This window comes from Lagenorhynchus albirostris, chromosome 20 (assembly GCF_949774975.1).
Source record: "Lagenorhynchus albirostris chromosome 20, mLagAlb1.1, whole genome shotgun sequence".
Classification (NCBI taxonomy): Eukaryota; Metazoa; Chordata; class Mammalia; order Artiodactyla; family Delphinidae; genus Lagenorhynchus; species Lagenorhynchus albirostris.
The window spans coordinates 42,549,104-42,566,101 of record NC_083114.1 but is presented as its reverse complement, the minus strand read 5'-3'; the positions used below and the strand labels follow the sequence as shown (position 1 = coordinate 42,566,101).

The 16,998-nt window shown below is 43.0% G+C and overlaps 2 protein-coding genes across 6 annotated transcripts in view; both read right to left on the bottom strand.

The window, feature by feature from the left end:
• The window catches only part of DBF4B (DBF4 zinc finger B), a 30,182-nt gene extending 14,946 nt beyond the window's left edge, over positions 1 to 15,236 (bottom strand). For 3 of the 5 annotated variants that reach the window (XM_060135967.1, XM_060135968.1, XM_060135969.1), the window contains exons 1-3: positions 15,093 to 15,236; positions 4,023 to 4,177; positions 599 to 784 (exon numbers count right to left, since the gene is read on the bottom strand). In XM_060135967.1, coding sequence (XP_059991950.1) covers positions 599 to 784; positions 4,023 to 4,177; positions 15,093 to 15,156 — 405 coding nt within the window. In that variant the 5' untranslated portion in view covers positions 15,157 to 15,236. Of the gene's footprint in view, positions 1 to 598; positions 785 to 4,022; positions 4,178 to 11,463; positions 11,612 to 12,096; positions 12,270 to 15,092 lie in introns of those variants that run through there. The other 2 variants (XM_060135966.1, XM_060135965.1) reach the window with 2 other exon arrangements.
• A 224-nt stretch (positions 15,237 to 15,460) lies between these two features.
• On the bottom strand, positions 15,461 to 16,080 carry LOC132512022 (protein tyrosine phosphatase type IVA 1-like). Its single transcript, XM_060135988.1, has one exon. The coding sequence runs from the start codon at positions 16,078 to 16,080 to the stop codon at positions 15,568 to 15,570; it is 513 nt and encodes a 170-aa protein (XP_059991971.1). The 3' UTR covers positions 15,461 to 15,567.
• Positions 16,081 to 16,998: the final 918 nt, after the last annotated feature.

The following is a 16,998-nucleotide window of genomic DNA, read 5'->3' as shown; positions in this document are numbered from 1 at the left end:
CTGGTGGAAGAGAGGAGCAATGGGGGCAGCTGGGGAGACCACCTGTGCACAAACAGATGTTTCCACGGGGGCTGGCAAGGACGTCTGGGAGTCACATCCCTCGGAAAGCTGGGAGCAGTGACAGCTGAGGAGTGGCAGAAGTGAGAGCCCGGAGAACCTTTCAGAGGTAAAGGTAAAGCCACACTCAAGTTCAGGTCACCCACAGGGAGCTGCAGCCCAGGCAGCTTGGAGCCTGGTGAAGGGCATTCTGAATTCACCCAAGATCAAGCGTTACAAATGTCCTGAGACCTCTCTTGAAGAGCCCGCACTCCCCAGCAGACAAGCTTCGGCCAATCCAACAAGCCCTCTCTGGTTTACAGAGGACGCTCCTACTGCTTCTGAACCTCAGACTCTGAAGTCCCAGAAAAAGTGAACGTGTATCACAGAAGGGAGGGCGTGGGGATAGCATGTCGCTGAGGTGTGTGGATCCAGAGCTATGAGAAGACAGTTTCAGCCCCTGGATTCAAATATGAGATTAAAATAAACCAGATGAAACTAAAACCAGAAACTGCCGAAGCGGGCTCACCGAGGCCTACTTCCTTCCCCATGAGGTTCTTACCGAGTCCACAGCTTTCTGTGCGGGGCTGGCACGGCTGCCTTTTGGGCTGGCTACGGACAGTGTTTCCACTGTGACCTCGCTGGGGCTGGGGCAGCCTCTGTGACTTGTCCCGCTGCTCTCGGCCTTTGCCTCCCTGCGGCTGGACACGATGTAACTTACTTCTTTGCTCAGAAACCCCTCAATTACCTGAAACCAGATCACAGAGGTGGCTAAAACCCAAAAGGCCGAAGTAGAATCATCAATATCGAGAGGTAGGGGAAGGAAATCTTGGCTGCCAGAAGTTCTAGAATCAATGTCTTTAAATAGACCAAATGCAGTTCGGTGCCAGGCCCCCAAGAAGACATCATCCTGAAATACAACAGGATATGACACAGGTTCTTGTCTCCAGAACTGCAGCTCCTCCTGCCCCAGCAGCAGAAGCCCGGAGGCTCTGAGTATTTGACTAGTTTGAGTCTGCATGGAGTGAGAGCACATTGAGGTGATCAGAGAAGATTAGAACTTGGCTAAGCCATGATTTTGCTGTGAAGATACACTGGGACATCCACACGCTGCATCGGTAATCTTGACCACCCTACCAAAAGCCTGAAACAAAAATGGGTTTGGCTACGACTCAGCTGCCTAAATATCTGCTCATCCTACCTGTGAGCCCGTCACGGCACTGAGAGGGTCTGACTCATCTTACATCCCAAGAACCCAACACAGTGCCGGAAACGCAATGACAAAACTCATGTCTGTGGGAAGAAGACAAGACGGAAATAAGCAGTAGTGAGCTGGCAAATGCTTAATGACCAGCTCTCCGGGTGAAAAAACCCGCTTTGTAGCATCTGCCGATTTCTGTGGGGTAAAACACTACTGTGGCTGATTTCAAGCTAGCCAGATGACATCAGTGAATGTGGAACTGGAAAGGGATGGTAACAATTGGTTCCCGTGAGCCAGCAGCTGCCAGCTCCAGCACACCTGTGCAAGTAAGGATGGCTGATCTCTCTGAAGTGTGACTGGATGAGAAACCTGACACTTAAGGTTTAAAAAAAAAAAGTTTAGGTTCCTCAAAAAGCTAAACATGGATTACCACATGACCCGGCAATTCCGCTCCGAGGTATACACCCAACAGAATTGAAAACAGGGACTCGAATGGATGCTTGTTCACCGATGTTCACTGCAGCATTATTCATAATAGCTAAAAAGCAGAAACAACCCGAGTGTCCATCCATGGATGAATAGATAAGCAAAATGTGGTCTATCCATACAATGGAGCATTATTCAGCCATGAGAAAGAAGTGAAGCTCTGATCTATTCTACAACATGGGTGAACATTGAAAACTTTATGCTAAAGCGTAATAAGCCAGACACAAAAGGACAAACATCAGTGATTCCACTGATATGAGGTATCTAGAATGGGCAAATTCAGAAACATAATGTAGATTTGCATTACAGGGGCTAGGGGGAGGTGAAATGGGAAGTTACTGCTTAAAGGTTACAGAGTTTCTGTTTGGGGTGAAAAAAGTTTTGGAAACAGATAGTGATGGTTATACAACAGGATGAATGTAATTAATGCCAATGAACTTAAAAGAATGAATTTATAAATGGTTAAAAAGGCATATTTTATGTCGTATACATTTTATCACAATTTTAAAAAATCTTTAAAGCTATGGCTTGAAGGAGTGTGCCTATCTTCTGTAATATGGCAAAAAGATAGATGATTTCAGGGCCACACGTTCCTCCCATCCCAACAAACCCACTCCTTTGACTTTGCTGCTCCTCCCATCAGGAGATGGAACCCATTTGTCCACTCCCTTGAATTGGACTCCTTTTGACCAACAGAATGTGATGAAAGTAATACGTGTGAGTTCTACAGCCTAGGCCTCAAGAGACCTTATAGCTTCTCCCTTCATCTTCTGGGAAAGCTGCCCTAAGACCACCTTGTAGATTAGCTGGTCTAGCTCGCTGTATGTACATATGATGGTGTATATACCTATGACGTATGTAAGACACTTCTCCTACAATGTATGAGAAGTCCCATAGAGGCAGCCAGCACCCACAGCCAGCTGTGTGGGTGAGGTCATCTTGGGTCCTTCCAGCCCAGCTGACCCTGCAGCCAAACGCAGCTGCAGGTGTGAGCCCTTATGAAACCAGCAGAGAAAGCACTCAGCCAGTACACAGAACAGTGAGAAACAACAAATTGTTTTAAGCCCAAGTTCTGGGGTGGTTTTTTACACAGCAAAGGCTAAATGAAAGAACAGACTGAAAGTTCAACATGTAATTTTGGGCTGGTTGGGGTGTATAATCCTCATTCTGTCCATCCCCATTGCTGAGTTTCTATATCCCTGAGTTTCCATTCGTTTGATGGCAAAGAGCCTCTGCATTCTGATCCTGTTCATGCAATTTCCCCAGTTACCTGCCTCTTTTGGGCCAAGTGTTACCATCCTATTTTCTAAACACAGAAATACCCCTGTCAACCCCTTACTAAAAGTACTGTATGATGTGCTCTAGAAAATATTGTAATGGACTCAGATACAGCAAATGCTTTTACCCCAAAGTTGTTCACCACAATACTATTTATAAGAGCTAAAATTTAGAAATAATCTAAATGCCCATACGTTAACTGTTAAATAAATTAATAATCTACTCAAAACGATATTATATACTCATTACAAAGAATGTCCATGAGGGGTAAGAATGATAGGCAAGTGCTAATGCTTTAAGGTTATGGGCAAAAAGTTGGTAATCAAAAATGTATTCATGATCATAGCTACACAGAAAATAAGCATTAAATAAAATAAAGTAGATGAGTGGTTATACAGGGTTGGGAGTGTTGAGGGAAATGGGGAGTGACTGATGATAGGTATGGGTCCTTTTTTGGGGGGGGCTGATGAAAATGTTCTAGAATTGACTGTGTAATCACACAATTTGCACATCTCTGTGAATATACTAAGAACCATTGAACTGTATATTTTAAATGGGTGAATTGTATGGTATGTGAATTATATCTCAATAAAGCCACGAGAGAGAGAGAGAGAGAGAGAGAGAGAGAGAGAGAGAGAGAGAGAGAGGGAGAGAGAGAGAGAGAGCGCGCGAGCGCGCGCGTGCCCGCAAGGGGAAGGGGAGGGGAGGGGAGGGGAGGGGAGGGGAGGGAAGGGAAGGGAAAGAAGAAAAGAATCCACAAGAAAATAAATGTATTACAATGATGGTTGTTACTTGAACAGTTCCACGTTCTCCAAAGTCTCTAGAATGAACAGATATTACTTTTCCAATTAGGGAACAAATTTAACTTTATTTTAAAAAAATGGTTTATACTTAAATTGCTTTGGAAAATGTAGTGATAGCCCTGAAAATACCTGGAGGTCACAGATATAATCCCTCTCCAGCTCCTGCCCTACAACGCGCAAAGGCACATGGTACCACAGGAGGGAAGCAGGTTACATACCCCGCCCAGCCGCTGGATGGCCCCCGTCAAAAACTGTAGGTTCTTGCCAGTGGGCAGATCCAAGTAAAAGGACTTTCCAGAAAAGGGCTGCCTCCCAGCATCCGGTGAGCTCTTCGGGCATTTTCCCAGACAACTGGAAACTCCTAGCTGAGCCCCTAGAAAACAACAACAAAGGGGAGCAAAGTGAGAAGCCTGAGGTAAGAGAGGGTCCTGCAGGTCAATCAGCCCTCGCAAACAGCCCCTGCATGGCACCTGGCCAGGCTTCGGGCACCCGTCCACCAAGGTGGACGTGAGACTTGTGTTCCTGTCCTCGGGAAGCCCAGATGCGGAGAAACCCAACCCTCATACATGGATGGTGGGAATGTAAAATGGTGCAGCCACTTTAGGAAACAGTGTGGCAGTTTCTCAAAAGGTTAACTATAGACTTAACATGAAACCCAGCAATTCCACTCCTAGGCATACCCCCAGGAGAAATGAAAACATACTTCCAAATAAAACTTGTGCAAGAATGTTCACAGCAGCATTATTCATTTTGGCCCCAAAGTGGAAACAATTCAAATGTAAATAAAATGGTAAGCGAAATGTGGTCTATCCATACGATGGAATATTATTTGGCAATAAAAACAAATGAACTGTGGACACAGGCTACAGCAACAGGCTACAGTTCTGAACCTCAGAAATATGCTGAGTGAGAAAAGCCTGACACAAAAGACCACATACTGTAAATTACATTTTTATGAAATGTTCAGAAAAGGAAAAATATAGAGAGACAGAAATTAGACTAGTGGCTGCTTAGGGCTGGGGGTGGGGATGAAGAGTGTTTGCAAACTGGCATGAGGTTCTTTCTGGGGTGATGGAAATATTCTGCAATTAGATTGTTGTGTTAATTGCACAACTCTGTAAATTACCTAAAAAGCACTGCAAGTGTACATTTGCAACAAATGAATTTTACAGTATGTAAATTATAACTCAATAAAGCTAAAAAAAAACCCACCTCAATGAACATACCTTTGAGAATTGTGCATTTCATTGTATACACATTTTACATTAAAAGGAAAAAAACTACAAACAAATATGGAATTCTGGTCAATGAAATGCATGCTGAATTATTATAATGTCTACAAATTACTTGAAGTGTATCAAAATAAGATGGATAGATATGTGATAAAACAAATGTATTAAAATGTCAGTCATAGGGAATTCCCAGTGGTTAGGACTCGGTGCTTTCACTGCCAGGGCCCAGGTTCATTCCCTGGTCAGGGAACTAAGATCCCAAAACCCGCGTGGTGCGGCCAAAAAAACAACGAAACAAAACAAACAAAAACCCAAAACACATACACACACACACACAAAACAAATAAAATGTCAACGGTAAAATCTAAGTGGTGTGTCTGTGCTCACTGTTACTTTCGACTTTGTTGCAGGTTTGAAAACTTTCACAACAAAATGTTAACATTTGAAGAGATAAAAAGGATTCAAGAGAAAGTGGCAAATACTGAAGATAAGCACAGAAGTTCTAATATACAGATAATCAGAGTCTCTGAAGACAAAAACTAAAACAAACAGAAACACCCAGAATACTAAAAACTCTAAAAACTTTCCTGAAATAAAAATGCGTATTTGAAACTAACATATTGAAAGAGCATGACACATACTTCAAAAAATTGACCCAGAATAGCTGATACCAAGATATAGTTAGTAAAACTGCTGGACTTTAAATGAGGGGTTTGGACCTGATTTTATTGTTTAAAAATATTTATTTATTTATTTGGCTGCGCTGGGTCTTAGTTGCGGCACGCGGGATCTTCATTGCCATGTGCAGGATCTTTTAGTCGAGGCATGCGGGATCTAGTTCCCTGGCCAGGGATCGAACCCGAGCGCCCTGCATTGGGAGCGCAGAGTCTTAGCCACTGGACCACCAGGGAAGTCCCATGGACCTGGTATTTTTTAAAATCTTCTAAAACTCTTCGACTCCATGAATTCCTGAATTTTTCCTATCTACCAGCCAGCCAGACTTTTGATTGGACCCCCTCAGTTAAACCCTGCTTGCCCTGATGAGATACTGTTTTTCTTTCTCTGAGTTCCACATTACTGATTGTCTGCCCTCTTAGTATTTTCAGCTTCATATTCTTGTTTACTCACTCCTTCAGGTCCACCTCTGATCTCCCCAGTAGACTGGGAACTATTTTGGGAAGAGTCCTCTGACTTACACATCATTATCATTCCCATAATGCTTAAACCAGATCCTGCTCTCCCATCCTCAGTTGGCACCTGACCCTCAAGCACTTACCTTCTGGTCCCATAAACCACCCTTTTCCTGAAAGTCCTAGGTATATAGAGACAGGAAATACTGGAAAGTCAGCTTGGCATTTTACAGAAAAGGCCTTTGTTCTGAGTCCTGCCTCACCCTCTTACTAGCTGTGTAACCCTGGGTAAGTCACAATAATCTCACTTAGTGTCTATGAAACCCTATTTCCTCACTTCTGAAATAGTGATAATGATAACACCCACCCTCATTGAGGAGCTATTCAAAACAGGCACCAACCATTCAGAATGGAGACTGGCCAGAAACACCTGATACAGCCATACCAGGAGTATGCGCTGAATGTCAGCCAGGGGAATCATTATAACTGTAGCCATTTTGGTTCCCTCCCCAAGGCCACCTTCTCCAGAAGGCTTTCTTTTCCTTTGCTTTTTTAAAAAATAATTTATTTATTTATTAATTTATAGCTGCATTGGGTCTTTGTTGCTGCGCGGGGGCTTTCTCTAGCTGTGGCGAGCGGGGCTACTCTTCACTGCGGTGGCCTCTCTTTTTGCGAAGCACGGGCTCTAGGCACGCGGGCTTCAGTAGTTGTGGTTCGCGGGCTCTAGAGCACAGGCTCTGTAGTTGTGGCGCACGGGCTTAGTTGCTCCACGGCTTGTGGGATCTTCCCAGACCAGGGCTCGAACCCGTGTCCCCTGCACTGGCAGGCAGGTTCTTAACCACTGTGCCACCAGGGAAGTCCCTCTTTTTCTTTTTATTGAGGTATAACTGACATACAACATTATATTAGTTCCAGGTGATATAACATAAGGATTCAATATTTGTATAGAAGGCTTTCTCAGAATAAGCCCTTTTGACTTTCACACAAGGCCTGTGACTTTCTCCACAGGACCTAATCCTAGGGAAGCCACTGAAGAGGGAATTAGATGGATGCCAGAGTCAGAAACGGGGGGCTGGGTGAACAGCAAGCCTAGAGCGGAATGCCAGGACTCGCAGGAGGGTGAGACTGGAGAATACCTTCTAGTTGTGCTCAGTGGGTCACTGCCAGTGCCAGATAAGCAGCCCAGCGCCAACCAGACACAGTAGGGTAACATCAGGGCAGTGGTGGAGCCTACCTTGGGGTGAATATGCTTGTGTGTGTGTGTGTGTGTGTGTGAAAGAGAAACAGTTAACAAGAGGTCAAGATGGCACGAATGAGCCTCCCTCCCTTGCCCCATCCATTTGGTTAGTTTGGTAATTACAACTCAAGGGAACAGTTCTTGCAAATGAGTAACAAAGCAACGTGTGTGTACTGGGGGGCTCAGAATGCTGCTGCAAAGGCGGGGAGTGACTGAGCCCACACTGGAACCAGGGACTCCCCACCTTGGGGTGGTTTTCCTCTTCTATCCAACCCCCAAGCCCTAAACTCAAAGGAGGGGCATAACATGAGAACCTAAGCTTTTGCATCTTCTTCCAGGAGCACATTACCAATCAGAGTGGCTAACAGTCTCAAGAGAACATTAGCTTCTAAGAAAATATGAGGCAACTGAAGAAAGCAAGTACTATAAAAGATGCTTTCTCTGGTATAGGCTGTCTTTCTCTCATAATGGACCAGACAGGAAAAAGAATTTTAAAGCATAATAAATATCCTCAAGACGGCAAGGAGCATACTAGAAACATAAAATAGGAACAGCAGGTAAAGAAAAGAAGTAAGTGGAGACAATGGACGTAAAAAATATAATAGTTAAAAAAACCCTCAAATATTAAAAAAAAAATCCAATTTAAAAATGGGCAATGAACAGACATTTCTCCAAAGATATACAAATGGCCAATAAGCACATGAAAAGATGCACAAAGTCATTAGCCATTAGGAAAATGCAAATTGAAACCACAAAGAGATACCACTTTATACCCACTAGGATGGCTTTAACAAAAAAAGACAGATAATAACAAGTGTTGGTGAGAACATAGAGAAACTGGAACCCTCATTCTTTGCTGGTGGGAATGTAAAATGGTGCAGCCAATTGGAAAAGTCTGTCAGGTCCTCAAAAGGTTACACAGAGAGTTACCATATGACCGAGCAATATGACTCTTAGGTGTACACTCATGGAAAAAAATATATGTCCACACGATAACCTGGAAACAAATGTCTACAGCAGTATTATTCATAACAGCCAGAAAGTGGAAACTCATGTCCATCAACTGTTGAATGGATAAAATGTGGTAATCCACACAACAGAATAATATTCAACAATAAAAAGGAATGTTGTATGTCAATCGTACCTCAATAAAAAAGTTTTTTAATTAAAAAAAAGGGAATGGGGTTTCCCTGGTGGCACAGTGGCTGAGGGTCCGCCTGCCGATGCAGAGGACACGGGTTCGTGCCCCGGTCCAGGAAGATCCCACATGCCGCGGAGCGGCTGGGCCCGTGAGCCATGGCCGCTGAGCCTGCGCATCCGGAGCCTGTGCTCCGCAACGGGAGAGACCACAACAGTGAGAGGTCCGCGTACCGCAAAAAAAAACCACAAAAAAACCATCATCAAACATTAGCGCACACTCCAACATTAAAAAACACACAAAGAAAACAAACCATCATGGATAAGAATCAGCAGAAATTAAAGACAGCAAGATTGGATCCCCAAGAGCTTCAAACAGAATGATCAGACATAGACTATAAAAGAAGTATTTAAATTATTAAATACTTTAATTTTATTAAAATAAGTATTTACAATGCTGGGGGGAAATAAATGTCAACTTTGAATTTTACATCTGATTAAATAAAGAATGAGGGTAAACTAAACACATTTTAAACAAAAGCCCAAACAGTTTATCATCAACCAATTATTACTAAAGGACTTCTAAAAGGTATACTTTGGAAAGAGGGAAACTGAACCCAGAAGGAAGGACTGAAATGTCCCCAAACTGGTAAAAATATGTATAAATCTAAACAGTCACTGACTGTGTAAAACAACCATAATGACGACTAATTCGGAAGTAAAAAGGAGAGACAATAATAACAACAGTATTGTTGCTAGACAGCAATCATGCTAGATGGGGTAGGGGTGGTTCAGAGCACATGGGGTCTAGGCCCTTGCAGTCAGTGTTCAGGAGGAGGGTGGAAATACTGGTAACGTCAGACTTGGCCACAGCACAGTGGAAGCTAAAAGATGAAATGTGTCTTCAAAACTCAGAGAAAACTTATTTCCAACCTAGAACTCTTTATGTGGCATAAAGAATTGTCATACCTACAAGGTCTCAAAAAATTTACTTGTCACATACCCTTTCTCAGGAAGCTATACTAGAAGATGTACTCGCCCAAAATGAGGATGTAAACAAAGAGAGGAAAATATGGAATTTAGAACACAGGGAACCCTACAGAGGAAAGCGGCAAAGGGAATTCCACAGAATGATGAAGGGAGATCCTAGGATGGAATCAGTGCAACAGGCCTAGTGCACAGCTGGACCAGACTGTAGTACTAAGACAAATGGTCTCAGGAGGTATGTCCCCCACAAAGAAGAAACTGATTCTCTGATGAGCTTGAAAGTATTGAGAGAAGGTTTATATTTTTGGTTTATATTTGGTTTATATTTAGACATGAATTCGTGATCCACACACAGAAAACAGAGCTTACTTCGGTTTGCTATATGGCTCAGCTAATATCATCATCATGTAAATACAAAAATGACAACAAAAATTACTACATATATATTGGGGGAATGGGAGGAGAGGAGGGAAATGTGTATGTGTTTATGTGTGATGTAGAGGAGAGGGGGCCAGAAAAATCTCTTTATCCTCTATATCAGAAAGTCAATAGATATAATTTAAAATTGAAAACAACAAAAGCAGTATGAGCACGCTATTTAGAAATAAGGAGGTAAATACTAGAAGAAATAGCTAAAAGAGCATAAATGGTTGTACCCTAGGGAGTGGGAATCAGGAGTTACGAAAGGAGGAGCAACTCCCACTCTTTTGTGTGTGTGTGTGTGTGTGTGTGTGTGTGTGACATACCTTGGCCTTTTAAACTGTGCAAGCATAGGGACTTCCCTGGTGGTGCAGTGCTTAAGAATCTGCCTGCCAATGCAGGGGGCATGGGTTCAAGCCCTGGTCCGGGAAGATCCCACATGCTGCGGAGCAACTAAGCCCGTGTGCCACAACTATTGAGCCTGCACTCCAGAGCCCACGAGTCACAACTACTTACTCTGTGAGCCTGTGCACCTAGTGCCTGTGCTCCGCAACAAGAGAAGCCACTGTAATGAGAAGCCCTCGCACCGCAATGAAGGGTAGCCCCCGCTCGCCCCAACTAGAGAAAGCCTGCGTGCAGCAACAAAGACCCAACGCAACCAAAAATTAATAATAAATAAATTTTAAAAAATAAAAATAAACTGTGTAAGCATAAAACTGTAATTTTTGTTTTCATTTCTCATAATTTTATTTTTATGAAAACTAAAACCCTCCAAAATTCACACATGGTTATGGTATAGTGAATTATAAGAACAAATATAAAGAGGATAATCTAAAATCTTCTACAGAGAAAAGCAGGTCACAAACTAAGTAACAAGAACCAGATTGACATCAATTTTCAACAGCACCTGCTTTTTGCAAGAAGAAACCACCGTCATTTTTCAATGTGTTGAAGGAAAAAAAACTTTGACTCAAGAATTTTAACACAAGGGTGAAATAAACATGTTCTCAGGCATACAAGCCTCAGAAAGTTTATCACATAAAGCCCCCTTTTGAAAACACTCTTGGAGAAAGTTCATCAGCAAAAAGAGAAATAGATCCAGAAGAAAGCAACAGACATGGGAAGGGAGAGTAAATAATTTAGTGAGGTGTATCACTGTTTGAAAGGCAACAAACAAATGACATATCTGTAACAATCCAGGACTCAAACTAGATGGTGCTAAGAGGGGAGAAGGCAGTACCTAGGGAAGTGACTACATGCTAGAATACTTATCTAATTGGGTGGGGCCGTTTATCGATAACTTTAAGAATTTTATGGTAAAAATAACCATGGATACGGGTTTTATAAGTTAAAAATTAGCAAGTCTTCTAATCTTATTCATAATATCTGACTGAAAGCTCTTGTTTGACCTTTATCATGAATTCCTAAATGATCCATGACATCCCTCAACACATACTCCACTCCCCCACTCCCCCTCCGCCACACAAAGTAATTAGAAAACCTTAAGAGAACTAACATTTCTCGGCCTTTTCTTCCCAAGAGACTCTGGGGCGGGAGTTGCAACTGTGACCTCGCATCCCTAGGTTTGACCTGTTACCCACCTAGGTCCGGAGCCCGGAGCCTACTCTCAGCCATTGAACTCTCCAGTTCAAGGCAATCGTCGCCTGAAAAAGAAGGACAAAACAGCAGCTGAACCACCTTCACTAGCCTTCGACCTTCCATCATCCCCTCCTCCCGCCTCCCAAACCCCGCACAATTCCCATCGAGGGTCCCAGGAACCCCAAGACTCAACTCTATCCCAACCCATGTCCCCTCTCCACTCCCGCGCCTCCTTCTAGGTTCTTAGCCCTCAGCCCCCTTTCATACTCTGCTCCCTCAACTCCCGTGGCCTCTTCGCCACCCCTTGCCTTACATTTCAATTCCCGTGCCTCTCTCCAGGCTCTTGTCCCCCCCAGTCCCTCTGCCCCCTTTAGACCTCTATCCCTTCTATTCCTGTGACCCCTTCCCGGTCCCTCTACTCTCCCCAGCTCCCGGACCTATCTGCTCCCCAATTCCTGTGCCCACTTCCCAACCCCGCACCCTTCTTTAACTCTTAGGACCCCTTTCCGCCTTGCTTCTCACCCCTGCTTCCCCTTCCCGGCATCCGTACCCTTTCCCGGCTCCCTCCTCAAATTCTCGGCTCTTTCTCGGCCTCCGTACTCCTTTAAGGCCGCCGTATCACATTCGCGGGTTCCATGAGCTTTCGGCCTCCCGTGCACCGGCTGTTCCTCTGCAACTATAACATCATTCTCTAGGTGCCCTGGGCCGCGGCTTCGGTTTAAATTTCCTGTCGTCTCCGCCTCTAAAACTACGTAAGAGCTGCGAGACTGCCCTACGGGGGCCCTGGGAGGACAATATTAACTCAGCAAACCTTTTCCCCCCTTCCCCTTCGTTTTCCGCTCTGTTCTCTATTTCTGTCTCTTCATGTCTCGGCTTTTCATAGGCTGGAGATATTTTGAGGCTTAACAGCCAGCAAGCTGGAGACTAGCAGTAGCATCTTAGTGATTCTTCACACTAAGCTAGTTTGAAATTCCTAGGAGTTCAATAATAACTAACAAAATAAGCCTAAAGCTTATAGTTTACATAAAGATTTCACGTACACACAATTTCATCTTCACATCTTTTGTCTCCCTTTTTCCACTTATCCAACCCCCCCCCAAAAATTCTCAAAAGTGGTGTCTCCATTCCTCACTTCCCTTCTTTTCTTCAACTCACCCAATTAGAGTTTGATCCTCACCCCTCCACTTATCAACTGTGACTTGCATTTTCCCCAATCCTATCTGACTTACAGAACATTGAAACAGCCTACTCCCTCCTTCTTGAAACACTTTCTTCTTTTTGCTTCCATTTCTACCCATTTTCATCTTACCTCAATGGCTCCTCCTCAACCTCCTTTGCCGGATCCAAAGCCACTTCCATTTAAAAATGTTGGTGTAGGCCAAGGCTTTAGCCCTTAACCCTCAGCCCTCTTCTCTTCCCTATTAACACTTTCTCCCAAGGAGATCTCTTCCAACTCCATGGCCTTACAATTCAGCTCTATGCTAACGCCCAAGTTCTGACATCTCCCCAGATCTCCAGACATATATTCAAGTACCTACTAGACATTTCCATTTAGGTGTAAAATAGGCATCTCAGGCTTAAGATGTTTAACATTTGTTCCACCCCCCAAAAAACTCACCTATCCTTTTCTCAGCCTATCCCATCTCCGTAAATGTCACATCATCCACTCAGTTGTTCAAACCTATAAGTTATCTTTCAGTACTTTCCCTTATCCCCACCCCACTCCCAGAACGAATTCTACCAACTCCAAAGTACATCTTGAATCAGACCACTGCCACCACTGTAGTCCAACCCACTGTTATTTCTTGCCTAAAGTACTGCAGTCAATTCCTAACATACTTCTACTCTTGAATAGCTTCCTACCTCTTCCCAGTATAATCCATTCTCCATGAGCAACCAGTGATATTCTTTAAGCACCATGGTAGAAGTTTATATACCACATATACTTGGTATCCCTTCCCATGGGGCCTCTCCCTGCAGAAGAGTACACATCTCAGCTCTGAAGAATCCAGCTTGGCCATGTGACTTGCTTTGGCTATGAAACAAGGAAAAAAGTGACACATCATTTCCAAGAATACGTTTTAAAAGGCAGGCTGGTTTACCAAGTTCTCTTTTCCCCTATCTAGTGATGTCCAGCCAAAGGGTGCCCTGTCAACATGGGTTCTTTGGTGAAGAGTACCTGGAACAGAACCATGGGCAAGCCATAATGGATGTGTAGCATGATTAAGAAATAGGGCTTCCCTGGTGGCGCAGTGGTTAAGAATCCACCCGCCAACGCAGGGGACACGGGTTCCAGCCCTAGTCCGGGAAGATCCCACATGCCACGGAGCAATTAAGCCCGTGAACCACAACTACTGAGCCTGTGCTCTAGAGCCGCAAGCCACAGCTACTGAGCCCATGAGCCAAAACTACTGAAGTCCGCGCTCCTAGAGCCTGTGCTCCACAACAAAAGAAGCCACTGCAATGAGAAGCCCGCGCACCACAACTAAGAGTAGCCCCCCGCTCACCACAACTAAGAGTAGTCCCCGCTCGCCGCAACTAGAGAAAAGCCTGCACGCAGCAACAAAGACTCAATGCAGCCAGAAATAAAATAAATTAATTTTTAAAAAAAGCCATTCACCTTAAAAAAAAATAAACCTTTGTTGTTGTAACCTACTGAGATTTCGGCATCATCTGTTACCATATCAGAATCTAGCTCAAGATTGTCAAAGTGTGGTTCAGCCCTTTCAGAAGGTTCCATGAGGTTGAAACTTTTTACAGTGATATTAACATCATTACCCATTTTTTTTTCAATGACGATAAATGCATTTCATCATTTATTTAAGGTTTAAGCCCTCACACTAGATTTTTACAAGCTGGTGAACACTGACGAATTATTTCTCCCACAGAACTATAACTACATGTTCCCGGGCAGTATAAATATATGGTTGAGCTAACGTTAACACACATCACCATATTATCAATTACATAATAAAACGAATTGTCAAGTATCCAAATATTAAGTTACACAGCTCAAAAGGCATATAAAGTATTAAATGTAAACCCACTTCTGTTTTTTTTTTGCAAGAGAGGTTGGGAATCACACTTCAAACAAAATTAAGTTGGTAAACAGCTTCAGATAAGTTTGAAAAATAATTACAAGAATTTCAGAAATTTTATGATTAAGAATTGTTTTAGCTACAATAACAAAGTATTTCTATCTTTTAAAAAATATTTACTAAGTTAAAGGGCATGTTCTATATGTCCTGCACAAGACAAAGGCAACATTTTACTAAAAGTACTTAATAGCCTCCTCCCATTCTTTCATCATGTAAGTTGCACCCCAAAGCGCAAACATTAAAATTAAGGCTTTTTTGTCTGGAGACATTAAAAACATGTGCTTCTGTACAATGTAGATTTTCAAAATGGAGGTCTTCTATAACAGCACAAAATGAGATTTACAGAAAGACATTAGATAATCACTGTAAGACTCGGTTAACTAAAAAAAGAAGAGCAAATCTGATGTATACTGGTATGAATGTGGGAATTGTGAGCAAAGAACCTTACAGGCCCTACTTTCTATGTTTGAAATGATGGAAGGAATAAACCACACAAGGTCCAGAGTGTTCATAGTTCCTGGGATTTCAGTCCTATATGATACAAAAAAATATAAGTATTGTCCTGGGTATTTTGGCACCTAGTCTTTCTAAATTTCTTATATATTGATAAGATTCTGGCATGGAAACATTTAAAGACATGACTCAATACTGTATGATTTCAGGAGAGGTCAATTGGTACAAATGATAAGCACATTTTAAACGCTGAACAGCAAGAATCCTTTGCTAAGTGTCCAAGTAGGTTGATCATAACCCAAACATAGAGGTTGCAATTCTGCCAGGTTTCTGGCCTGGTAAAACTGCTTTTCAACACTCCTATGGAAGCTTCCTCAGACTTCACCAAGCCAACGTGCTGGCTAACACGTATGACAAATTCCATCCCGTCTAGTTTCCACTTCCAAGCAATGGCATCAGGCACCCCAGTTTTACTGAAGGCAACAGTTGTTTCTATGACCATTGGAGTCTTTGAAGCACAGCCACATTTTAGGACGATACTTCTCCAAATACAAAAGTTGCTTGCTGTTAAAAGCTCCAAGCCGCTTTTGTCTTATGAACTGTACTGCATCTTCATATTTCATTCCACCTTCAATTAATGCTAGGGCGACAAGCACTGGAGCTCTCCCAAGGCCTGCAACACAATGAATGGCAATACAACAACCAGGGTCTTCACGGAACTTAATTTTCACAAGACTTAACCAATCATCAACAATCTGGTTAGATGGTGGTGCGCCATCGTCAAAAGGCCAGTCGAGAACATGGATGCCTTCTTTCTCCACGAGAGTAGTGTCATAAGTTGCTTCACATAGTCTTACTATTGTGGTAACTCCATACTTCTTAAGGTCCTCTATAAATTTGCTTAAGGTCACATTTGTTGGATTGTGTGTAATAAGAAATCTCATGTTCTTGTAAGTGACTTCCACATGGATCATTTGAGCCATGTTAATTTAGTTAAAAAACACTCAATAGGGTTATGAAAGAATTTTAAAAATTGAATACAGAAATGATGCAAAGAGACTGAGTCTACTTCAATATACTCCACTTGAAATTCTCAGTGCTTTCGAGTATGAAATTGGGAGTAATGGGAAATGAAATGAACCTCCTAACAAAAAGCAGCAATTCTTCAATCCAGTAATACTGAGGCAGTAGAAAGGAAGTACAATGCTCTGAGGATTTCAGTTCCATGCTTCCGTGTCCAGGTTAGCCACTTTTATGGGGGCTTCTCGGTGGAGTAGTAATGAATTTCTACAGTTCACTTGTCTGCACAGAGGTCATGCTGTGCCTGGCAGTAATCTCCACTGCCCTTCTGAAATTCCATAAATGGGTGATCAAGAACACCACAGAACCTGTCTCCAGCCTGTTCTCTTGGCATAGGTTTGGTTATCCCAAGAAAGGTCCACTCCTGTAGCTTCACTCTCAGGGCACCAAATGCTCATTATCCATTTTTGCTCTCTTTCTCTCATGAATGTTCAGTGGAGTATGCAGAGGCAAAAATGAGAATCCAATACTCTTCTGTTAAATCAGGTATTAAAGAGATTTGCAGAAATGTACAATAATGCCATTCTTCTAATTCTATTTCCATTAAAAATGCATCATCTATGTTAATACACAGAGGGCTTATTTTTATTTATTTTAAAAAGTATTTATTTATTTATTTTTAGCTGTGTTGGGTCTTCGTTGCTGCATGCGGGCTTCTCATTGTGATGGCTTCTCTTGTTGTGGAGCACGGGCTCTAGGTGCGCGGGCTTCAGTAGCTGTGGCACACAGGATCAGTGGTTGTGGCGCATGGGCTTAGTTGCTCTGTGGCATGTGGGATCTTCCCGGACCAGGGATTGAACCCGTGTCCCCTGCACTGGCAG

Coding starts and splice junctions, on each gene's coding strand:
- LOC132512022 (XM_060135988.1), bottom strand. CDS start 16,080: ATGGCTCAAATGATCCATGTGGAAGTCACTTACAAGAACATGAGATTT.